This window comes from Pecten maximus, chromosome 7 (assembly GCF_902652985.1).
Source record: "Pecten maximus chromosome 7, xPecMax1.1, whole genome shotgun sequence".
NCBI classification, from domain to species: Eukaryota; Metazoa; Mollusca; class Bivalvia; order Pectinida; family Pectinidae; genus Pecten; species Pecten maximus.
The window spans coordinates 7,998,272-8,026,172 of record NC_047021.1 but is presented as its reverse complement, the minus strand read 5'-3'; the positions used below and the strand labels follow the sequence as shown (position 1 = coordinate 8,026,172).

General features: G+C 33.3%; 1 protein-coding gene across 1 annotated transcript in view; it reads right to left on the bottom strand.

Moving 5' to 3' along the window:
* LOC117331497 (prostaglandin reductase 1-like) overlaps nt 1–26,420 on the bottom strand; it is a 38,828-nt gene extending 12,408 nt beyond the window's left edge. Inside the window, exons 1-4 of the mRNA XM_033890233.1 lie at nt 26,203–26,420; nt 1,197–1,242; nt 810–869; nt 12–182 (exon numbers count right to left, since the gene is read on the bottom strand). Of these exons, the coding sequence (XP_033746124.1) occupies nt 12–182; nt 810–869; nt 1,197–1,242; nt 26,203–26,311 (386 nt within the window). The 5' untranslated portion in view covers nt 26,312–26,420. The remainder of the gene's footprint in view (nt 1–11; nt 183–809; nt 870–1,196; nt 1,243–26,202) is intronic.
* Between the last annotated feature and the right edge of the window lie 1,481 nt (nt 26,421–27,901).

Genomic DNA, 27,901 nt, shown 5'->3' with positions numbered 1-27,901 from the left:
GTGATTCTTACCCAGTCATTCCCAAGATCCCTAGAGCCAATGACAAAGGGAGATCACCCATTTCCGGCATCTGTCCGATTCCTTGAAGCTGCACATTTGTAATAAGTGTGTGGCTGCGCCATCCCACGAACGCCCGAACAACGTTACCTACGGGATGGGAAGAGTTCTTACTGGCGATAACCCTGTAACACACCACATGGGTAATTTGGCCATGGATACATTGATATAAATATGAGAGGAATGGCATTGAGAGAGAGAGAGAGAGAGAGAGAGAGAGAGAGAGAGAGAGAGAGAGAGAGAGAGAGATGGACGTACGTCAACAAACAAATAGTGAAGGAGACACCAATAGAAGAAAACAAATCACAGAGAGGAAAAGTAGAAATAATAGATTGGAAAGCGAAATAAATTAAGTAATTGGTAAGATGAAGATCCTAAGAATTTCAGTTGCGGGGAAAGATCAATTTTGGTCTCTCCAATATTCTTTAAGTGGAAGGAGGAAGAAGAAAGATATTATATAGGGATATCCCTTGTCTATGAATAGTCGAACTGACGAACAATTCTTTGCTTGGCTGATTATGTATGCTAACTGATGGAAGTGATTCCACCAATAACACAAATGTGTGTTGGACACAGGTTTCTATATGTATATATACATGTATGATGGTCAGTGATATACTCCCGAAAGTGTGATGTTTCAGTTTTACTGTAAATCAATAGTTGACCTTCCTGTTACAGCCTTAAAACATTTCGTTTAGTGTAAGTTACATTGGTATGACTAATGACTGCTCGTTATCACGTCAAATACTTACTTGGAAAGCTGCTCACCTGGCATACAGTTTCTCGGCACAAGCAACCCCGTATCAACTGACCTGAATGGCAAAATTCCAGGAAGTAATTATAAAAACTAGTTCATTTTTCGGGTTATGGTTGATAAAGCAATCTTTAAAAACGTATCAATGTCTTCTTGCGTTATATAAGGTAAGTAAGGTAATATTTGTGAGAACGTTAATGTCGATATCGTTGTTGTTGGGTACAATAACTGATTTGTCACAAATTGATTTCTGATAATATGCAATATAACCTCCTTTTTCGTGTTATTATTTAACACTAACATTAGTATCTACTTCTTTGATAAATCAATGTTTGTGTTTAGAAATATGATCGAGTTAACTGTTCTAATTTATTTCGGACATTACCTCATATACGGATCAACTGACCAATGAAGTGCTTCTATCAGGAACTCTGTTAAAGTAAAAAACAAAATATGTTTGGTGTCTCATTTAGGTTAACAGTTTATATGTATTAGATATTTTTTTAAAGATTTGTAATTCTACTGCAATGTTAATCGCAATATCATAACACAACTACATACCATACAACAGTATTATCTGTGTTTAGCTCGCATTTTCTGTCAATATAGGAAATTTAATGTAATGTATATTCTCTGTTTCGAGTTAATCTATTCATTCGTTATCCTATCAATATCAATATTTGTAATTGTGTATTGTGTCATACTATATTATATTGTATTGTTTTGTAATGTATCTCTGATGTGTTGAAAAACACAAAGAAATAAAAGAATCCGAATCTGAATCAATGTGGTAGCCTATCAGGTCAGATTGGCAATGACCAAGGACAATTAAAACCTACACTGGTTTTGGCTTTTAACAACTAAAACATCTAAACAACTATTAGCAACCCTATGATATAGAGGAATCTGCGGGAATATGACTGGACTGTATGAAAATGACTAGTGGGAAATGTAACAAGGTGGCATGCCCAGAACTTACATTCTGGAAGGATTTTTCTAGCAGTAATATAATTAAAGGAAACTCATAAAATATATAAGCCCTCTGAGAGCTAGAACAGCTTTAAGGAAAATCTGCATTGCAGTGAGTCTTTGGAACAGTCTTCACAAGAAGATATTTTCTGCCGAATCAATGAGCATTTTCAAAAAGTATCTTCGACAATTTGATGAAAGATGTAATGTACGAGAACTTTAAGCACAGACCTTAAATCACCAGAAGTCACTTAGAAGGCCATAAGTGTAATGAGTCTGATGTAGAGACGTAGGGAGCATGGATCAGAAAAAATCACCAATTCGATCTTTTAAAATCTGATAATACATCTCTTCACAATAATGATTTGAACAATAATGTACATTACATAAATCTAGTTCGATAATACGCAATGTCACAGGATACAGATCAGACAGCAGGTGATTAGTTAGCTCCTTCCAAACAAGCTTTCTAGCTGTTGTACTTAGCATAAGATCTAAAATAGACTTTTTTCTAATAATTGATAAGGATAACCTTTAGTAAAACGCAAAAATGAAATTGGTTTTACGACAAAAACCCCATGTAAGCTTTTAATTTAAAATGCTACTAAGTTGCTGAATTAAAAAAAAGTTGCTTAGATACGGTCTTTTAAGACAGAATACTTAGTAGTATTTCGTGTCGTATCGGCTAGGTTGTTCCATACATATACATGTATATCTAAAAGAATATTTATACAATTTTCTATGTTAAATGAAACATGATTAAGTATAATTATGTATCGTGTACAAAAACGATTGCATACAAAAAGAGTTGCTGGAGATGTTAGGCTAACACATGTTGCCTTCCTCGCTTCGCCATGTGGTTCCTACTTTCTGTTTTCAGTGCATGCGCCATCAATATTTCATTCAATATGAAGGCGGAGCGAAATGGAATTTCTCCGGGACGCAATTAATTATTTTATTTCTTTTTTAGTTTCAAAGATGAATAAGAAGATTAAACTTTCCGAGGGTGGTAATAATGTCAAGTGCGTAACTTTTATTCGTGAAGAAAAAAACATACGAGTCTATTCGTTTTTTTAATTGATGAAAATACTATCTGTCGGAGGTGTAGCACCTTTAAGATATAACTCTACATTAACGGTACTTAATAACGTTACACATCACTTTACATTAACGGTACCTGACAACGTTACATATCACTTTATATTAACGATACCTTGTAACGTTAGATATAACTCTACATTCACGATGTCTTGTAACATTAAATATTACTGAACATTAACAGTACCTTGTTACGTTAGCTATTACTGTACATTAACGATACCTTGTAACGTTAGATATTACTGTACATTAACGATATCTTGTAACATTAAATATTACTGTACATTAACAGTACCTTGTTACGTTAGCTATTACTGTACATTAACGATACCTTGTAACGTTAGATATCACTCTACATTAACGATACCTTGTAACGTTAGATATTACTGTACATTAACGATACGTTGTAACGTTAGATATTACTCTACATTAACGATACATTGTAACGTTAGATGTTACTGTACATTAACGATACCTTGTAACGTTATATATTACTCTACATTAACGGTACCTTGTAATGTTAGATATTACTGTACATTAACGATACCTTGTAATGTTAGATATTACTGTACATTAACGATACCTTGTAACGTTAGATATTACTGTACATTAACGATACCTTGTAATGTTAGATATTACTGTACATTAACGATACCTTGTAACGTTAGATATTACTGTACATTAACGGTACCTTGTAACGTTAGATATTACTGTACATTAACGATACCTTGTAACGTTAGATATTACTCTACATTAACGATACCATATAACGTTATATATTACTGTACATTAACTATACCTTATAACGTTATATATTACTGTACATTAACGATACCTTGTAATGTTAGATATTACTGTACATTAACGATACCTTATAACGTTAGATATTACTGTACATTAACGATACCTTATAACGTTAGATATTACTGTACATTAACGATACCTTATAACGTTAGATATTACTGTACATTAACGATACCGTGTAATGTTAGATATTACTGTACATTAACGATACCTTGTAACGTTAGATATTACTGTACATTAACGATACCGTGTAATGTTAGATATTACTGTACATTAACGATACCTTATAACGTTAGATATTACTGTACATTAACGATACCGTGTAATGTTAGATATTACTGTACATTAACGATACCTTATAACGTTAGATATTACTGTACATTAACGATACCTTATAACGTTAGATATTACTGTACATTAACGATACCGTGTAATGTTAGATATTACTGTACATTAACGATACCTTGTAATGTTAGATATTACTGTACATTAACGATACCTTGTAACGTTAGATATTACTGTACATTAACGATACCTTATAACGTTAGATATTACTGTACATTAACGATACCGTGTAACGTTAGATATTACTGTACATTAACGATACCTTGTAACGTTATATATTACTCTACATTAACGGTACCTTGTAACGTTATATATTACTCTACATTAACGATACCTTGTAATGTTAGATATTACTGTACCTTAACGATACCTTGTAACGTTAGATATTACTGTACATTAACGATACCTTGTAATGTTAGATATTACTGTACATTAACGATACCTTGTAACGTTAGATATTACTGTACATTAACGGTACCTTGTAATGTTAGATATTACTGTACATTAACGATACCTTGTAACGTTAGATATTACTGTACATTAACGGTACCTTGTAACGTTAGATATTACTGTACATTAACGATATCTTGTAACGTTAGATATTACTGTACATTAACGATACCTTGTAACGTTAGATATTACTGTACATTAACGATACCTTGTAACGTTAGATATTACTCTACATTAACGATACCATATAACGTTAGATATTACTGTACATTAACGATACCTTGTAATGTTAGATATTACTGTACATTAACGATACCTTATAACGTTAGATATTACTGTACATTAACGATACCTTGTAACGTTAGATATTACTGTACATTAACGATACCTTGTAACGTTATATATTACTGTACATTAACGATACCTTGTAACGTTAGATATTACTCTACATTAACGATACCTTGTAACGTTAGATATTACTGTACATTAACGATACCTTGTAACGTTAGATATTACTGTACATTAACCGATACCTTGTAACGTTAGATATTACTCTACATTAACGATACCTTATAACGTTATATATTACTGTACATTAACGATACCTTGTAACGTTAGATATTACTGTACATTAACGATACCTTGTAACGTTAGATATTACTGTACATTAACGATACCTTGTAACGTTATATATTACTGTACATTAACGATACCTTGTAACGTTATATATTACTGTACATTAACGATACCTTGTAACGTTAGATATTACTGTACATTAACGATACCTTGTAACGTTATATATTACTGTACATTAACGATACCTTGTAACGTTAGATATTACTGTACATTAACGATACCTTGTAACGTTAGATATTACTGTACATTAACGATACCTTATAACGTTATATATTACTGTACATTAACGATACCGTGTAACGTTAGATATTACTGTACATTAACGGTACCTTGTAACGTTAGATATTACTGTACATTAACGATATCTTGTAACGTTAGATATTACTGTACATTAACGATACCTTGTAACGTTAGATATTACTGTACATTAACGATACCTTGTAACGTTAGATATTACTCTACATTAACGATACCATATAACGTTAGATATTACTGTACATTAACGATACCTTGTAATGTTAGATATTACTGTACATTAACGATACCTTATAACGTTAGATATTACTGTACATTAACGATACCGTGTAACGTTAGATATTACTGTACATTAACGATACCTTGTAACGTTATGTATTACTCTACATTAACGATACCTTGTAACGTTAGATATTACTCTACATTAACGATACCTTGTAACGTTAGATATTACTGTACATTAACGATACCTTGTAACGTTAGATATTACTGTACATTAACCATACCTTGTAACGTTAGATATTACTGTACATTAACGATACCTTGTAATGTTAGATATTACTGTACATTAACGATACCTTGTAACGTTAGATATTACTCTACATTAACGATACCTTGTAATGTTAGATATTACTCTACATTAACGATACCTTGTAACGTTAGATATTACTGTACATTAACGATAACTTGTAACGTTAGATATTACTGTACATTAACGATATCTTGTAACGTTAGATATTACTCTACATTAACGATACCTTGTAACGTTAGATATTACTGTACATTAACGGGTACCTTGTAACGTTAGATATTACTGTACATTAACGATACCTTGTAACGTTAGATATTACTGTACATTAACGATACCTTGTAACGTTAGATATTACTGTACATTAACGATACCTTGTAATGTTAGATATTACTGTACATTAACGATACCTTGTAACGTTAGATATTACTCTACATTAACGATACCTTGTAATGTTAGATATTACTGTACATTAACGATACCTGTAACGTTAGATATTACTGTACATTAACGATACCTTGTAACGTTATATATTACTGTATATTAACGATACCTTGTAACGTTAGATATTACTCTACATTAACGATACCTTGTAACGTTAGATATTACTGTACATTAACGGTACCTTGTAACGTTAGATATTACTCTACATTAACGATACCTTGTAACGTTAGATATTACTGTACATTAACGATACCTTGTAATGTTAGATATTACTGTACATTAACGGTACCTTGTAACGTTAGATATTACTCTACATTAACGATACCTTGTAATGTTAGATATTACTGTACATTAACGATACCTTGTAACGTTATATATTACTGTACATTAACGATACCTTGTAACGTTAGATATTACTGTACATTAACTATACCTTGTAACGTTATATATTACTGTACATTAACGATACCTTGTAACGTTAGATATTACTCTACATTAACGATACCTTGTAATGTTAGATATTACTCTACATTAACGATACCTTGTAACGTTATATATTACTGTATATTAACGATACCTTGTAACGTTATATATTACTCTACATTAACGATACCTTATAACGTTAGATATTACTGTACATTAACGATACCTTGTAACGTTAGATATTACTGTACATTAACGATACCTTGTAACGTTAGCTATTACTCTACATTAACGATACCTTGTAATGTTAGATATTACTGTACATTAACGATACCTTGTAACGTTATATATTACACTACATTAACGATACCTTGTAACGTTAGATATTACTGTACATTAACGATACCATGTAACGTTAGATATTACTGTACATTAACGATACCTTGTAACGTTATATATTACACTACATTAACGATACCTTGTAACGTTAGATATTACTGTACATTAACGATACCTTGTAACGTTATATATTACTGTACATTAACGATACCTTATAACGTTATATATTACTGTACATTAACGAACGATACCTTGTAACGTTAGATATTACTGTACATTAACGATACCTTGTAACGTTAGATATTACTGTACATTAACGATACCTTGTAACGTTAGATATTACTCTACATTAACGATACCTTGTAATGTTAGATATTACTGTACATTAACGATATCTTGTAACGTTAGATATTACTGTACATTAACGATACCTTGTAATGTTAGATATTACTGTACATTAACGATACCTTGTAACGTTAGATATTACTCTACATTAACGATACCTTGTAACGTTAGATATTACTGTACATTAACGGTACCTTGTAACGTTAGATATTACTCTACATTAACGATACCTTGTAACGTTAGATATTACTGTACATTAACGATACCTTGTAATGTTAGATATTACTGTACATTAACGATACCTTGTAACGTTAGATATTACTCTACATTAACGATACCTTGTAATGTTAGATATTACTGTACATTAACGATACCTTGTAACGTTATATATTACTGTACATTAACGATACCTTGTAACGTTAGATATTACTGTACATTAACTATACCTTGTAACGTTATATATTACTGTACATTAACGATATCTTGTAACGTTAGATATTACTGTACATTAACGATACCTTGTAATGTTAGATATTACTGTACATTAACGATACCTTGTAACGTTAGATATTACTCTACATTAACGATACCTTGTAACGTTAGATATTACTGTACATTAACGATACCTTGTAACGTTAGATATTACTGTACATTAACCATACCTTGTAACGTTAGATATTACTGTACATTAACGATACCTTGTAATGTTAGATATTACTGTACATTAACGATACCTTGTAACGTTAGATATTACTCTACATTAACGATACCTTGTAATGTTAGATATTACTCTACATTAACGATACCTTGTAACGTTAGATATTACTGTACATTAACGATACCTTGTAACGTTAGATATTACTGTACATTAACGATATCTTGTAACGTTAGATATTACTCTACATTAACGATACCTTGTAACGTTAGATATTACTGTACATTAACGATACCTTGTAACGTTAGATATTACTGTACATTAACGATACCTTGTAACGTTAGATATTACTGTACATTAACGATACCTTATAACGTTAGATATTACTGTACATTAACGATACCTTGTAACGTTAGATATTACTGTACATTAACGGGTACCTTGTAACGTTAGATATTACTCTACATTAACGATACCTTGTAACGTTAGATATTACTGTACATTAACGATACCTTGTAATGTTAGATATTACTGTACATTAACGATACCTTGTAACGTTAGATATTACTGTACATTAACGATACCTTGTAACGTTAGATATTACTCTACATTAACGATACCTTGTAACGTTAGATATTACTGTACATTAACGATACCTTGTAACGTTAGATATTACTGTACATTAACGATACCTTGTAACGTTAGATATTACTGTACATTAACGATACCTTGTAATGTTATATATTACTGTACATTAACGATACCTTATAACGTTAGATATTACTGTACATTAACGATACCTTATAACGTTAGATATTACTGTACATTAACGATACCTTATAACGTTAGATATTACTGTACATTAACGATACCTTATAACGTTAGATATTACTGTACATTAACGATACCTTGTAACGTTATATATTACTGTACATTAACGATACCTTGTAACGTTAGATATTACTGTACATTAACGATACCTTGTAACGTTAGATATTACTGTACATTAACGATACCTTATAACGTTAGATATTACTCTACATTAACGATACCTTGTAACGTTAGATATTCCTGTACATTAACGATACCTTGTAACGTTAGATATTACTGTACATTAACGATACCTTATAATGTTATATATTACTCTACATTAACGATACCTTGTAACGTTATATATTACTGTACATTAACGATACCTTGTAACGTTAGATATTACTGTACATTAACGATACCTTGTAACGTTAGATATTACTCTACATTAACGATACCTTGTAACGTTAGATATTACTCTACATTAACGATACCTTGTAACGTTAGATATTACTGTACATTAACCATACCTTGTAACGTTAGATATTACTGTACATTAACGATACCTTGTAACGTTATATATTACTGTACATTAACGATACATTATAACGTTAGATATTACTCTACATTAACGATACCTTGTAACGTTATATATTACTGTACATTAACGATACCTTGTAACGTTAGATATTACTGTACATTAACGATACCTTATAACGTTAGATATTACTCTACATTAACGATACCTTGTAACGTTATTTATTACTGTACATTAACGGTACCTTGTAACGTTAGATATTACTGTACATTAACGATACCTTGTAACGTTAGATATTACTGTACATTAACGATACCTTATAATGTTAGATATTACTGTACATTAACGATACCTTGTAACGTTAGATATTACTCTACATTAACGATACCTTGTAACGTTATATATTACTGTACATTAACGATACCTTGTAACGTTAGATATTACTGTACATTAACGATACCTTGTAATGTTATATGTTACTCTACATTAACGATACCCTGTAACGTTATATATTACTGTACATTAACGATACCTTGTAACGTTATATATTACTGTACATTAACGATACCTTGTAACGTTAGATATTACTGTACATTAACGATACCCTGTAATGTTAGATATTACTGTACATTAACGATACCCTGTAACGTTATATATTACTGTACATTAACGATACCTTATAACGTTATTTATTACTGTACATTAACGATACCTTATAACGTTATATATTACTGTACATTAACGATACCTTATAACGTTAGATATTACTGTACATTAACGATACCTTATAACGTTATATATTACTGTACATTAACGGTACCTTGTAACGTTATATATTACTGTACATTAACGATACCTTGTAACGTTATATATTACTGTACATTAACGATACCTTGTAACGTTAGATATTAATGTACATTAACGATACCTTATAACGTTAGATATTACTCTACATTAACGATACCTTGTAACGTTCGATATTACTTTACATTAACGATACCTTATAACGTTAGATATTACTCTACATTAACGATACATTGTAATGTTAGATATTACTGTACATTAACGATACCCTGTAACGTTATATATTACTGTACATTAACGATACCTTGTAACGTTAGATATTACTGTACATTAACGATATCTTATAACGTTAGATATTACACTACATTAACGATACCTTGTAACGTTAGATATTACTGTACATTAACGATACCTTGTAACGTTAGATATTACTCTACATTAACGATACCTTGTAACGTTAGATATTACTGTACATTAACGATACCTTGTAACGTTATATATTACTGTACATTAACGATACCCTGTAACGTTAGATATTACTCTACATTAACGATACCTTGTAATGTTAGATATTACTGTACATTAACGATACCTTGTAACGTTATATATTACTGTACATTAACGATACCTTATAACGTTATATATTACTGTACATTAACGATACCTTGTAACGTTAGATATTACTCTACATTAACGATACCTTATAACGTTATATATTACTGTACATTAACGATACCTTGTAACGTTAGATATTACTGTACATTAACGATACCTTGTAACGTTAGATATTACTGTACATTAACGATACCTTGTAACGTTATATATTACTGTACATTAACGATACCTTGTAACGTTAGATATTCCTGTACATTAACGATACCTTGTAACGTTAGATATTACTCTACATTACGATACCTTGTAACGTTATATATTACTGTACATTAACGATACCTTGTAACGTTATATATTACTGTACATTAACGATACCATATAACGTTAGATATTACTGTACATTAACGATATCTTGTAACGTTATATATTACTGTACATTAACGATACCTTGTAACGTTATATATTACTGTACATTAACGATACCTTGTAACGTTAGATATTACTCTACATTAACGATACCTTGTAACGTTATATATTACTCTACATTAACGATATCTTGTAACGTTAGATATTCCTCTACATTAACGGGTACCTGATAACGTTAGATATTACTGTACATTAACGATACCTTGTAACGTTATATATTACTGTACATTAACGATATCTTGTAACGTTATATATTACTGTACATTAACGATACCTTGTAACGTTATATATTACTGTACATTAACGATACCTTATAACGTTAGATATTACTCTACATTAACGATACCTTATAACGTTATATATTACTGTACATTAACGATACCTTGTAACGTTAGATATTACTGTACATTAACGATACCTTGTAACGTTAGATATTACTGTACATTAACGATACCTTGTAATGTTATATGTTACTCTACATTAACGATACCCTGTAACGTTATATATTACTGTACATTAACGATACCTTGTAACGTTATATATTACTGTACATTAACGATACCTTGTAACGTTAGATATTACTGTACATTAACGATACCCTGTAATGTTAGATATTACTGTACATTAACGATACCCTGTAACGTTATATATTACTGTACATTAACGATACCTTATAACGTTATATATTACTGTACATTAACGATACCTTATAACGTTATATATTACTGTACATTAACGATACCTTATAACGTTAGATATTACTGTACATTAACGATACCTTATAACGTTATATATTACTGTACATTAACGGTACCTTGTAACGTTATATATTACTGTACATTAACGATACCTTGTAACGTTATATATTACTGTACATTAACGATACCTTGTAACGTTAGATATTAATGTACATTAACGATACCTTATAACGTTAGATATTACTCTACATTAACGATACCTTGTAACGTTAGATATTACTCTACATTAACGATACCTTATAACGTTAGATATTACTCTACATTAACGATACATTGTAATGTTAGATATTACTGTACATTAACGATACCTTATAACGTTATATATTACTGTACATTAACGATACCTTGTAACGTTAGATATTACTGTACATTAACGATATCTTATAACGTTAGATATTACACTACATTAACGATACCTTGTAACGTTAGATATTACTGTACATTAACGATACCTTGTAACGTTAGATATTACTCTACATTAACGATACCTTGTAACGTTAGATATTACTGTACATTAACGATACCTTGTAACGTTAGATATTACTGTACATTAACGATACCTTGTAACGTTAGATATTACTGTACATTAACGATACCTTGTAACGTTAGATATTACTGTACATTAACGATACCTTGTAACGTTAGATATTACTGTACATTAACGATACCTTGTAACGTTAGATATTACTGTACATTACTGTATGAATACACTATTTACTCAACGCTGATTGGTCAAAACAGCCAAAAAAGCTCAAAATTAGATGTGATATTAACCTGCGATGACGAAAAATTTACACGAGAGGTTAGAATTGAAACTTAAAATGTCCGCTGTGAGACTTTAAATATAGACAAATCAGACGCCAGCAAAAATTAACTTCGTACAGTAGATATAGCCGACGATTAGGTCGATTCAATCATTATAGACGTATACAAAACGGACAAAACCTGTTTCCTAGGAGGAAGTAGCGTGAATCTTGAACGAAAAGGATGCAAAAATAATACATTTTACCACAAAGTAACTCTATAGAAAAAAAAAAACTGTTTGCATCTATAGCAAATTGTTGGTAATTATAAGAAACTACATGTAGAAACAAACATTGTGGAATATAACATGACTATTTTTGTGCAAATATTTAGACGTTTATCCGTGTTGAAATTCAACATCATTCTACTGTATATATTATCCTTAACGTTACCTTATAACATAATTTATATTCTAAAACACGTTTCAAGATTATATAAATTGTCATATACATATTTATAAGTTTACATTAAGCTGTAAGCAATGTCTAACACAAACACACTTCAACAAGGTTGGGTCCCCGTGTGTGTCGGTTATGTTGATCTATACCTGAACATAGCGTATGTTCCAGCATAAGGAATTAACGTAATGAAACGATATACAAAAGTATAGATTGTTGATATGAGAATATAACAGCATAGATACCGACATGCCACAAACAGCAAATAAATGATAAGTATTTTAATATTAGCATGAGCATTGTATGTTATTTATTAAAGTGTGAGTTTATAGCGACATTGCAATGAAAATATAAGATTTTGCAGTGAAAATAGAAGTTTGCGGTTTATTCAGAGTATACCCCAGTTTTTTGTGTTATGCTCAATAACGTAAAAAAAATATTACAGTTAACCCTTTAATATTATCAAAAAACGCGTTGATCAGTCCTTTCAAAAGGACGCCGACAAGTTGACTTTTGAGTAACGTCACAAAGAGATGACGTCATGCATTATGTTACTGATTCCCGCACTTTTTGAGACTTCTAATTTTTCGACGTTTTTGGTTTTATTTTGTTTTATATCAAACTCAATAAAAAGACAATTGAATTGTTTCCCGTATAATATAGCATATATTTCACTCGTATGACAGAATATTTCGATATTTTTCACTCGTATCTCACTCGTGAAAATATCAATATTCTGTCATACTCGTGAAATATATGTTATATTAAACAGGAAACCATTCAATATCCTTTTCATGTAAAGTATATTGATGTCGACCAGTAATTAATACATGTACTCATAGTGTTGTTGACCACTAGATAAAGACATATCACAGATACAAACATCAATACTCTATATAAGGTATCGTGTTGTTGACCACTAGATACAGACCTATCACAGATACAAACATCAATACTCTATATAAGGTATCGTGTTGCTGACCACTAGATACAGACCTATCACAGATACAAACATCAATACTCTATATAAGGTATCGTGTTGTTGACCAGTAATTGATAATCACAGTGTTGCTGACCACTAGATACAGACCTATCACAGATACAAACATTATTACTCTACATAAGGTATCGTGTTTTTGACCAGTAATTGATAATCACAGTGTTGCTGATCACTAGATACAGACCTATCACAGATACAAACATTAGTACTCTACATAAGGTATCGTGTTGTTGACCAGTAGGTACAAACCTATGTTAGACACAAACAACATTAATATTCTGTATAAGGTATGTTGTACCATCAGACAGTAATCCGAAGGGTTCTGATGTTAATATCGCCAAAAGCTGGTTAACATCAGAACTCGACTCATACAGAAAACGAGCAATTTTTCCGACCCACCCTCAGGTCGGCGTTTGGACAACATTTTCTCCCGTTCCCATCAACCTGACGCATACAAGGTATACATCAATTTAAAGGTAAGATATTATTTTATTACCTTGCATAGCTATTTAACTCACTAATGATCTTTCAATTAATATATCCATCCACATTCTCGTCTAACCCGATTTCAGAACAGTTTTTAAAGTTCCGCCGTAGCTAATAACGTGACTAAAATCTCGCCGGAAGTTGAGGGAAATCCTTATGCAAATTTGCTCGTGATGTAAAATGACGTCATCGGTAAGTCGCTGCAGTTTGTAAACAACAGGTGTTCGTTGACCAGCATCACTGCAATCTTCCTGCTGCCGTTGATTTTAAGATATGTATATTTCATAGTATAATAACCTGTTGATATAAACATTTTATTATTATTTTTTAATGTGAACGTTTGCAATCATGTTATATTGATTATATATATATATACCATGACGTGTGGGTGTTGCGGTCCAGCTTTTGAGCGGAAGGGAAAGGGATTTTTTAGGACACAACTTTTCAGCAAAGGAAAACAGAAGGAGAGTGTTGCTGAAGCTTTACAAAAAATTTTCAATGAAACAGAAAAAGAAGTACCGGTTTACCTTTGTAACAACTGTGTGACTGCAATATTTGCCGTAAAACGTGTGTCGGTTGAAAAAAGTCTGCAAATGAAATCTTACGGAAAACAAGATTACCAGGTACATATAGTTATAAGAAAATTGGCACCCCCGTTTCAACACCATCGCCAGCGCACAAAAGGCAGCGATTTTGCAATGTCAAAAGGACTGTGAAGAGGAGAGAAAAGGTATATACTTTTTACAATGCAACCCTGAATCTAGATTTTACATGTTTTTCTTATTGATGGTGTAATTTTTTTAGTCAAAGAGAATTAAAAAGTCCATTTTCATTATTGTTGTTATGTAGTAAGTTTACTTACGCTAAATATGATCTGATTTTTATACTCCTGAAAAAGCCTTTCCCAATTTACCTTATTTTCCTCCCAAAATGAGACAAAAAGGTCCTTTCCCAAATAAGTAAGAAAAAGTCCTGATAAACATTTGGTCTGTAGAGCTTTTATTTTACATTGGCATGCAACCATGGAAGATTATTAGATCACATACATTTAATATATATTAGTACATTCATATCAAAAAGTACATGATGTACAAAATAATGAACATATTGATCACAGAGCAAAACCAACTATAGATAATTTCAAAGTTAGTTGATTATATTCAAAAATAAACAAACACAGATGTAATGATTAAGTTAAGCAATTACACTGTATATCATTCAGTTCTGTGCTTGCATATATAACACTAGTAAAATTGTATAGGCAAATAAATTCAAGAGAGTAAATCAATAATGAAAAATAAATAAATAAGATAAATATTAATTAATAATAAACAAGTAAAAAGTACAGGACAAACAGAAAGGATACACAATGCACAGGCATACAATAATAAATCATACAAACAAGAAGATTAAGCACATGAATAAAACAAACCTTCTAAGATAGTTAACTTTTGCAAGTGTAAGAAAAATGAATTAATTATAATGCAACAGAGTAATTACACAAACTAAAAAAGCCAGACTTATGCAGAATGATCTGTAATGAAGTTGAATTATGAAAAATCACACAATTGTTTGTGTAGATAATATCTGTATTTTTGCAGAGTGAAAAAAGATTAATTTTGATTGTAAGTTTTTGTTTGAATTTCACAAGCCTTCAACATATGTACATGTATAATTTCAGGTTACTATTGAAGTAGGTAGAAGTGCAAAGGGAGAAGCTCTGTTGGATTTTAGCAATGCTAAATACAAGACAGGATTCCGGAAACTTCTTAAACAAAGTAAAGCAGCAAAGAAGGCTGCCGTAGCTGTAGTTGGTGGGATTGTCCGAGAGGAAATTCAAAAGTATCTTAAGAACAAGACAAAGTTATTGGATGGTTTGCAGGTAAATCAAAGTATTATAAGATGTATAACGCCAGACTGAGAGATAAAATGTCCCATTTCCAAAAATGCTCATTCATATAGAAATTCTAATGCTAGATATATCCACCAGTTTTGTATCAAACATACTTCATTAGTGAAAATCCTACCTAAAGCTATAACGTCTGGTTTAATACTAAAAATAGACACTGGTGATCCTTCAATTGTGTAGCGATTAAAGTCTGTGTGAAATGTTTAAATTGACATATAACAAAAAAAATCATATTAAAATACATATATATTAGAGAAGAATATGATGATACTCTGAAGACCTACCAGATCAATTGCAAGATGGAAGTTGGATTGTTTTCTGAAAAATATATCACCAAACATGCTCTATTTACATACTTTCACATGCAAAAGTGATTGATTACATTATATTTAACTTCAATGTAGAATCTATAATAAAGTTTTCAGGAATTCATAGATTTCTCATGGAAAAATACTTAGGAAAGGCAAGGTCCTGCTGTCCTTCTCTGATGCAATTATTGACTGCAGCTGTAACTAAAAAACAGTGTGAAAAATTTGCTGTGAAGAAAGTTGGCCAAAAGCTTGTCTCCCTGGATCCAATAATTGGTACCTTGTTTAGCATCATTGGACATACAAGATCACCCACCAAGGAAAAGGTTATTCAGCATTTCAATTCAGTGATGCTCTGGTTAGGTGGTGCCAAGAGGAAGGTAAATAAACTCCAAATTTTGTAAAATTTGATGAAAAATTCAACACATACAGACAAAATCTGCAGAAGATTTGCAGTAGATCCATATTCTACCTCGTCATCTGGTCAATCAGGGATCCAATGAGAAGACACTTCCGGTCCCAGAAGTCAGTGCGCTTAGGTTCCAGATTAAACAAGAAGCAAAATTATATCAATTTTCTAATCAGCAGTAATCTGCTTATTTCTTTTTATCATCGACTGTCAAAAATTACGACATAATTGTCTACGATAGCCTATGTATTTTTTGGAGGCAGTGTAATCACTAGCCATCCTTATATTACGCAGTAATCTGCTTGTAAAGTCTGAACTGACCACTGGTCAATATGGCGACCTCCCAGACAAAGAACGTGGGTGCTAAACCCAACATGATCTCCGCTGAAGTGGAGTTGTTCGCCAGTCCATTGGCGAAATTGGATTCAAATAAGACGGCGGAGGCTTCGCATAACGCAAATAATAAGGCTAAACAGTCCAATCCCAAATCAGGTTGTGATGGATTGAAAAAATCCTACCAAAAAGTGACCAGCGGTAAGGCCAAGATGGAGGCAAAGATGGCGGCTAGTAGCTCGGCCAAGATGGCATCCAGTAATCCAAAAGGGAACGCCCAAAAAGCGACTGCTACTGTGACGATTCCCCCTGATGGAGGGAATGTTGTTGACTCGATGTGTTCATTGACATCGGCTATTACAGCCATGACTAGTAATTTGACAAGTTTTATGTCTGATATGAGAACAAATCAGTGCGAGATGACCGATTTCATGCGTAGCATGGCCTCAGAATACGACTATGATGAGAGTATGGAAGTTGATGATAGCCTCGAGTTATCGGTACAAGATCAGCAAGGACAGACGACGTCTGAGCCCATTGAAGTACAATTATCATCTTTGTTGAGTGACGATGATACATGTAATGTTGAAAAAACGAGAACGAACTCTACTCCAGCGGAAAAGAGCACAGGAATGTTTGATGGTTTGAAACATGTGTACAAAATTGCCGAATAGTATGACGCGCCCGTTAGTACGGAGCTAGCAAACATTTTAAAGACTATGATTGATCAGGGTCTCGCGGAGGAAACTTCCGGCAAAATGATGGAAAAGTATAAACGACCCGAGAACTGTCCTAGTTCGTCGGTTACACGAGTGAACCAGGAAATCTGGGATATGCTCAAGCCAGCCACAAGATCACTGGATATAAAATTCCAGCGCATACAATCGGCCATTATTAAGGGCATTATTCCCATTGTATCTATCGTAGATATAATTATAAAAACGAAGTCGGGACCTGACCTAAATGACGATTATTATAGATCGCTCTGTGCTGATAAAACAGAAGATACGTCCTTGCTGTTTGGAGAGGACTTGGTGCAAAAAGGACGAGATATCAGTACTACAAGCAGGGTCGCCCACAGATTGAGACAAACACGGCCATTTAAACGAGGTCGGGGGGCGACCATATGGACAGTAATCCTCTGGTGGAAATCTGTACAATAGTGGCGGATACCATCCATACAGCAGACCGTACCAATCGGGCCGGGGAGCCTACTTTCCCAGAGGGCGTGCTGTTTTAGGTGGAGGCGGTCGAAACAGACTCCGCCCTATCAGAATTACAGCAACAACCCCAAAAAGAAAGAGAGAAAATAGAACAGGTATGTAAACAAAAATACCCTAGTGTTGACACACCAGGAAAGCACATATTTATGTATGAAACAGACATACCTGAAAGTGAGAATGGAAAAGGTACAACAAAAATAGCTGGTCGTTCTAAAATGTTTCTTCATAATTGGGAGAAGATTACTAATGACCCATGGATTTTAAAACAGGTTGTGGGTGCTGAAATTGAAGTTTTTGAACAGCCAAGTCAAAATTCAAATGTTTCTGAGAGTAAATTTAATGCTAAGGAAACTGAAATTGTAAACATTGAAGTACAAAAACTTTTGGATAAGGGGGTTATAAAGGTGACTACTCATGAACAAGGTGCATTTATTTCTCCTATCTTTGTTAGACCAAAAAAGGATGGAACATACCGTATGATATTGAACCTAAAGGAATTGAATTCATACATAACGTATCACCATTTCAAAATGGATTATCTACAGATTATCTAAAAAAAAATTTAAAGTTTATTTGGAATGGCCAGTTGTATCAGTACACTTGTTTACCAAATGGTTTAGCATGTGCCCCTAGATATTTCACAAAAATCCTTAAGTCAGTGTTTTCCACACTACGGTTAAAGGGTTACATGTCGAGTAGCTAAATAGATGATGTTTTTCTCATGGGAGAGTCTACAGATGAATGTTCACAAAATATTCAGGATACCATAGAGTTATTTACCAGCTTGGTTTTACAGACTGATGCATCAGGTCAAGGCTGGGAAGGGGTTATGAAAAACAAAGATTTAGACAATAAGACTGGTGGTAAATGGAAGGCGGAAGAAAAAGAAATGCATATCAACTATCTTGAGTTGAAAGCAGCCTTCTTGTCCTTAACATCATTATGTAAAGATATATCTCATGCATATATCAAGCTAGAAATGGACAATACTACAGCAGTGACATATGTCAATCACATGGGGGGCACACAATCAATATGCTGCAACAATATGGCCAAAAGTATTTGGGAATGGTGTTTAGAGGAGAATATTTGGCTTATAGCTACACATATCCCAGGTATAGACAATATAGAAGCAGACAAAGAATCACGAAATTTCTCTGATGGAACAAATTTGAACAAATTATTAACAACTTTGGCCGACCAGACATAGATTTATTTGCCGCACGAATTAATTACCAAATAAAACCATATATTTCGTCGAAAGCTGACCCAGAGGCTTCTGGGGTAAATGCTTTTTCGTAGTCATGGAATACATTTGCTAAGTGTTACTGTTTTCCACCTTTCAGTCTGATCAGTCGGATGCTACAGAAGATACAGCAGGAACAGGCAGAGGCCTTTATAGGGCACTTATTCGATCAAAACTCGACTATGGCTCCATCGTTTATGAATCTGCACGAAATTCTTACCTGCAGATGCTGGATCCTATCCAAAACCAAGGATTACGTCTAGTACTTGGTGCTTTTCGAACAACACCTGTGCAGAGGCTTTATGTTGAGGCAAATGAACCGTCCCTAAATGACAGAAGGAAAAAACTTTCTCTTCAATATGCCGCCCAATTGAAATCCAACCCGAAAAAATCCGGCTTTTGACCTTGTTGTCAATCCGAAATACCAAAACATATTTAATCAAAACCAAAAACTTTTACCAACATTTGGCATTAGAATTTCTAACTTTCTTCAGGAACTTAACATCAGTTTAGACAACATAGGCGAGTACACCGTAACTGATGTACCACCGTGGCTTGTCGAAACACCTGATATTAACCTTGCTCTACGTGAGAGGGCAAAGTCGAGTGTATAACCCGAAGAGCACAAATCTTCCTTTCGGGAGTGCATTGCAGATTTTCCTGATCATGTTCAGATCTACACTGATGGCTCAAAAGATGGAGTAAAGGTCTCCGCAGCATGCAATTCCGATCACCATTGCTCTTCAATCCGCTTACCAGATGGTGCCTCTATCTGCTCTGCGGAAGCATGTGCCATCGATTTGGCCCTCGACCATATCGAAGAACAACGCATCAGAAAGGCAATAATTTGTTCCGACTCTCTATCTGTCCTTCAGAATTTACAATCACGAGATCCAAAGAATATACTCATACAAAACCTTGTTTTACGAATATCTCGTATCTTAAAAAATGCAAAATAACATTACTTTGGATTCCGAGCCATGTCGGAATTAAAGGCAACGAACTTGTTGACCGCCAAGCAAAACTTGCTCTAAATCTGCAACAAACAAATATTAAAATACCATATACAGATTTCAAACATGTAATTAGTTCTGCCATTCAGAGTACATGGCAGCAACGCTGGTCTCTCGAGATTAAAAAAATTGAAGAAAAAAAAGCATTAATATATGGCTCATCATCAGTCTATAAACAATTGACAGGAGTGTTCAAATCAGCTGTAATTTCAACACTCTTGCAATCAAGATATGCCAGAATACATTTCATATTAATGTCTTCAGGTGTGTTATTGACAGCTCAGGTACTCCTTTTCAAGGTCAGAAGTCATAGGTCAATATCACAAGACTTTTTTTTCATCATTATTAATTAACACATATTCTTCATGTAACAATAATATTCAAAGGTATTTTCCAACACAAAATATTTGGGAAATAGAGGTTAGTCCTTTAAATCGCTACTAGTCATAGTTATGAATAGATTTGAATCAAATTTGCTCAGAAACATCCTTGGGGGAAGGGGTACAGAGTTTGTATAAATATTGATTTAGGGGAGGGGCAGGGCCTTATAGGGGAAATAGAAGTTAGTCATTTAATTCGCTACTTATACTTTTGAAACCATTGAGATTCCCATCCCCATAACCATATATAGCATTGTTGGGCATCGAGAGATAAACACAATCCTGATGTAAAAATAGACCCAGTGGTCTTTCCCCACCCCAAAGGACATAGTTTCTTTAAAAAAAACAATCATGTTGTAAAAAAAATCCCTAGGGTCCTTTCAACACCATTGGAAGTCTGGACTTCATTTCTGGGTCATATCTTTAAAGCAGTTGAGATTCCCATGCCATAACCATATATAGCATTGTTCAACTTCAATAAATGAAGCTATTTATGAATTGAACATCAGCTTTATTTTGACATTTAATTTTGTCAAATCCAACCAGGTGAGCCATACACGCCCTCTAGGCCTCTTGTTCCGTTCCCATGCATTCTGAATCCAAGTGAAAAATGCCCATTTTTGAATTGGAACTGTAAAAAAATAACATTATAAGGAATGTATATAACAGAAAGTTATTTTAGCAGTGTATTTGAGGTAATAACTACATAGGTTCAACAAATACAGAAAATCATGAATATTAATAAGCATCATTTTATATTTGTTTATCCAGGGGTGTAAAAAAATTCAAGCCACTTACTAAGGGCAAGTACAGTTCAGAAAGCTTTCTACACCCCTTATTATTACCAGAAGTATGTTTGTCTGTCCAAGCTAACATCCAATATTTATGAGTACATTATATAGGTTCTTGGTTTTTAGTCAGATCTGGAAACAAAATGGCTGACAGGTATTCATCTTGGTTTTTAGGCTAAAATCTTTAAAACAACTGGTTTGACTGGTACTGGTAGCATCCTATTGGGATAGGGTCAAAAGGGGTCAATTGGTCTAAACAAGTTCTTCTCTGAAACTAAGCAATGGATATCACTCACATTTGTGTGGTAGCATCCCTATTGGGTCGCGCCAAAAGTGAATTTCATTTCATGGATTAATGCACTTTGTGGAATTTTTAGTATTAAAATAAAAGCAATGTACATGTACCCATATAAAATGCTTATGATATATATTGACATAGCAATACCAGCGACAAATATACTTAAGTATCATTCTTGTTTCATATCTCATGAAACCAGGTGAGCGATAAAGGCCCTCTGGGCCTCTTGTTTATATTGTACTCAATCAATCACTACGGTATATATATATTCTTATTTTGCAGGTTCCCTTAGGCATACTTCATAAAGATGAGACGAAAACAGGGGAAATGATTGAAATATTGGATCATTATAGTCAGTATTTGTCTAAAGATGCAAATGGAGATCCCGTGCCAATGCTTCTTTACTGTGATGGGCTAAGTTGTGAGAGAGTGTATGGTGCACAGCGAGCAAGAATTAATGCTTCTGATAAATGGTCACAGCTAGGTTCATTTGAGCCCAGCATACAGGAATGGCATAGACGTCTAATGTATGTTCAGGACACATTTGATGACCTGTTTAAGTTCGACAGTCACAGGGAAAAGGGAACACTCTATAACTTGAAACAAATATGCTGTATAACCTTTCACATATGGCAATGGTATTCACATAAACAAGACTTGTCTCACAACCTACACCATGTCTTACTATTTCTTCACTAATACATTCCAGCTCTTCAACTTTTTCTGTTGTTTTTTTATATTTAAGAATATGTTTGGTCTATCAGGCACCTGAGTGACAATTTGACAATCTTTAAACCCAAGTACGTGTTCTATGTCATGTTGTATTTGTGTTGTAGCTGTTGCAGTCACTGCTAGGACTGGACAATCCAAGATACTCTGAAGTATTGCGACACGCTTGTAATCAGGTCTAAAATCCAGGCCCCTGAAATATGACAATATTTTTTTTTTCACTTCAGCATTAGTTAGATTGTATGTACATATATTATCAGAAAAAAAATGGAATGACTACCACCGTTGACTGCAGTAGTGTGATAAAAAAATTATTTGTATCCAGACTTGATAGTATAAATGGTGTAATCCTTTACATGGGCATCCAGTAGTATTAAAATCTCAAGAGTCAGTTACTCTCAGCTGTAAAATCCTGAAAGTCAAATCAAAATTCTGCCCAGTCAAAGTGAAAATATAAATGCGCAAAAACTTGACTGTCAACAATGAACCGTTTTCATATGTATACTGATATATATGCGCCATTTCTAAATTAATTAAACAGAATATGTGCATGTACCTTCCAATGTTCCCATGAATTGATAATAACAATTAGAAAACTGAGTTGTAATTTTATCCATACTTTTTTTTTATACTGAAACAGTATTATAATAATTATAATAAATTTGAAGTATATGCTATGTAAGGGATTAATGTTTGATCTTTATATGCATTGTATGTACTGTATCTAAAGTGTATTTGAAAATCACTTCTATAGCATTCCCTTGTGGAAAAAAACAATATAGAAAATGATGCATCAGTATCAATAAATCATTTTATATTAGTAGATCAATATAATAAATGCTTTTTCCCACAACCGCTTGACCTACATTTCAAGTCTTGATTTAATTCCTCTTGTTTATATGTTAACATTTGAAATATAAATTATGGATTCGTGAATACCACATTCACAAATACATATGGGTATTTTGCATCAAACATTGTTGTGTTGTTATGTAATGAGATTGATTTTGAGCAGGACAAATACCTGAACATCCATTAACCTGTTATTTTGTCTTTTCTCATAATTTTCAATTCAAATGAGAGCGTTATCTATTGATCCCTTCCCTATATGCAGATTATTTATGTATATTTGATGGGTTTAACCCCTGTGAATAGCCAGGGTCATGTTGAGGGTAAAATCTTATTATTTTGACAGCTTTATGGAAAATCCAGCACAAGAAATCCAGAAACGTAATGTCTTCAAGTAATGGTATTTGCTAATCAATTTTCACGTAGAACATACCATTCAGAAATGCACTGGGCCTCATCATATGCTACACAGCAAATCTTATCTTGTAGTTTTGCGAATTCTCCTCTCCATCTGGGTGTGACGGCCATCTCTGGTGATGTAAAAACAACACTGGTGTTGCCAGAAAGAATATCTAAAGACAATCCCATTTCACGGCTGTAGGCAAGTGTTTTAGACTTACTCTACACTTTCATTTCTGTATTTCAACTTGTTTATGATGAGTGCATTTCGACATTTTACCAATTTAAAAAACAAAATCAATTTCCTATTAGATACATAAACAAGTCCAATACAAGGATGACATTATACTAAATATGTCTTCATTTCCAGTTGATATCTGGATATGATTAATAATTACATTTTTTTTTAAATTGCAATATATTTGAAAGCAATTTATCAAATTTTATTTTATCAAACTATTATAATATACAGTTAGGTTAAGAACATTAGGCCTATTTTCCATCTCAGGAAGAGTTGTTTCGGGGTTGATTTCAGAACACAAGACCAGATGGTCTTGTAACGATCTCATTTGATCCCTGATAAGCGCTTTCAGTGGAGAGACCACAATACACATATGGTCCTTATCTGGTTTCAGCTATAATTAAATGCAATATTAATTCAATAACATAAAAAAAGTATGTCCAGTAATAGCTGCAATAAAGAGATGTCCAAAACAGATGTTATTACACTCAAAACATCTATATTAAGACCCAAATTTGAATGAATTCATTGATTTTCGGTGTAGTACACGTTGATTTACCTGCATACATACTTATAGTTAATATTCAGCTGTATAGTATTTCATAGACATAACTCAAATAGATTGTGTATCAATTCTAGGCAAGTCCAGAACTTAACTTTTCTTGGGCTGTCTAGCCCTAAGATTACTATGACAAAAAAAATATAAAAAAAAAATAAAAAAATAAAAAAACAAAAAATACCCACCCTATCAAGAATAAGAGGAACCAAGGTGTAGCAAATACTTTTCCCAAAACCAGTTGGGAAAATGGCAAACACATCCTGACCACTTATCAAAGTTGAAATAACCTCTAACTGCTCACATTTCAGTGAAAAGTTAATTTTTTTCTCGGCCAAAATTTCGTCTTTTGTCTGATTTATAAATAAGTTGATCACATTGAAATCTCGCGAGACCTGGTGTCCTGGCGATGGCGGCCATTTTCAAAAACTGTTCTGAAATCGGAATAGACGAGAATGCGGATGGATATATTAATTGAAAGATCATTAGTGAGTTAAATATCTATGTAAGATAATAAAATAATATCTTACCTTTTAATTGATATACACCCTGCATGCGTCAGGTTGATGGAAAAAGGAGAAAATGCTGTCTAAACGCCGACCTAAGGGTGGGTCGGAAAAATTGCTCGTTTTCTACACGTAAGAAGTTCTGACGTCTACATAGTAAGATCGTCAGAAAATTCGGACTACATCAGACAGCTGCCCTTGTTAATTTCACTATCGATGCGTGTCTTTCTAAACCTACCTTTCAGTATCAAGGGGATAGAAAAAGTACCATACCTCCATCTTTGAGATTATCAGAGACATCCTCTTCTTCAAGTTCAAAGTCGGATGCTTTCGCATTGCCCTCAAACATCTTTTTAAGTATCCACACTTTGCTTTTCACCATTTTATGTTACGACGTCAAACACTATGTATATGTAGTTGAAGGTTCTATATCGTGTGACGATACTATAGCAGGTCACACTGACGTACCCGGTGTTAAGTACAGACACGGTCTTATTGCTGGTATGTAATCTGTGCTTTACCTGTCTCACTGCATTGGACCGTGCCGTCTGAAAAGTTTAAAATGCCACTACCCAAGAGTAACCCCTATCAATGTAAAGACTTCAACAGCATATCGCTATGTTTTCAGCATCTTGATGATAAAATCTCAGGAAAATTTCAAAAGCTGGAAAGTGAAATATCTACACTGAAAACAGATCTAAATGGTACGACTGAAAAAGTGGACTCTCTGGAGTCATCAGTTGAATTACTGCACGATATGAACAGAAAATTCCAAGAGGTAACATTACCAAATTTGGAAAGTAAAATTACCGAGGAGGCAAATGAAAGACTAAGTTTGGAACTATGGGGTCGTAAATGGAACCTTGTGTTTCGTTGGGTAGAGGGGGATTCAAGGGAAAATCCATCAGAAACTGAAACTAAAATTCGTCAACATCTCGCAGACAATATGAAATTGAATGCACAGAAAGTGGGAAGCATGTTATTCCAGGCTATCCATCGTCTACCTAATGGACCTGAAGGAAAGAAGAACATCATTGTTCGGTTCATATCCCTATCGGATCGTGACTACGTCCTTGGTAAAGTCGTCGAGGTGTTCCGGCATGGATGTGGATATTCTGTTGTGGTGGATCTCCCTCCTTCACTCGCGCGTCTCCGCTATGAACTTCTGCAAGAAAGGAATCAGCTTCCCGTTTATGAGCGGAGATTCACTAAGCTCCAATACCTCAAACGCGCACCATTTCTAGAACTTGTGAGGCGTGCACCCAGGACAAAATAAAATCCGACAAACAAGCTCCCATGGTGTCATGAGCGGTCCTCGCACTGATTTGTTGACACAAGTGACTGGTGTGCTTGCTTTTTGCCTGTGTATGCACGTGAGTGGCACACATACTGAACCTTGTTACCTGTTCCATTGTAAACCAAACAACATATAAATGTAGTAAGCTCCAACACCTCAAACACGCACCATTTCTAGAACATGTTCAAAGGATATCGATAAATATATATATATATATATATATATATATTGTGCTATTAATCATGTCGCGATTTCTAATCAAATGATTAAACATACTACCCATTAAATGTGTATGAAATATATTGCAGTCGTTAATAAAATCCAAACCAGAGCTAACAATCAGCATGTCCATGTTATATGTCCTTTATCTATGAGTTGATACCCCCTCCAGATTTTAATCATGAAGAAATACAAATTACCAGAAGCTTGGAAAGAGGCAAACATTACTGCTATTTTCAAAAAGGGCTCAAAATCAGAGGCAGGGAACTACAGACCAGTCAGTTTAACCAGCATAGTAGGAAAAACATTGGAAAAATTAGTAAGGGATAGCATAGTCAATCATATGAACATAAATAATCTACTCAGCAATAAACAATTTGGCTTTGTCTCCGGGAGATCTACACAACTTCAACTACTAATGGTTTTGGAAGAATGGACAGAAATAATTGATAATGG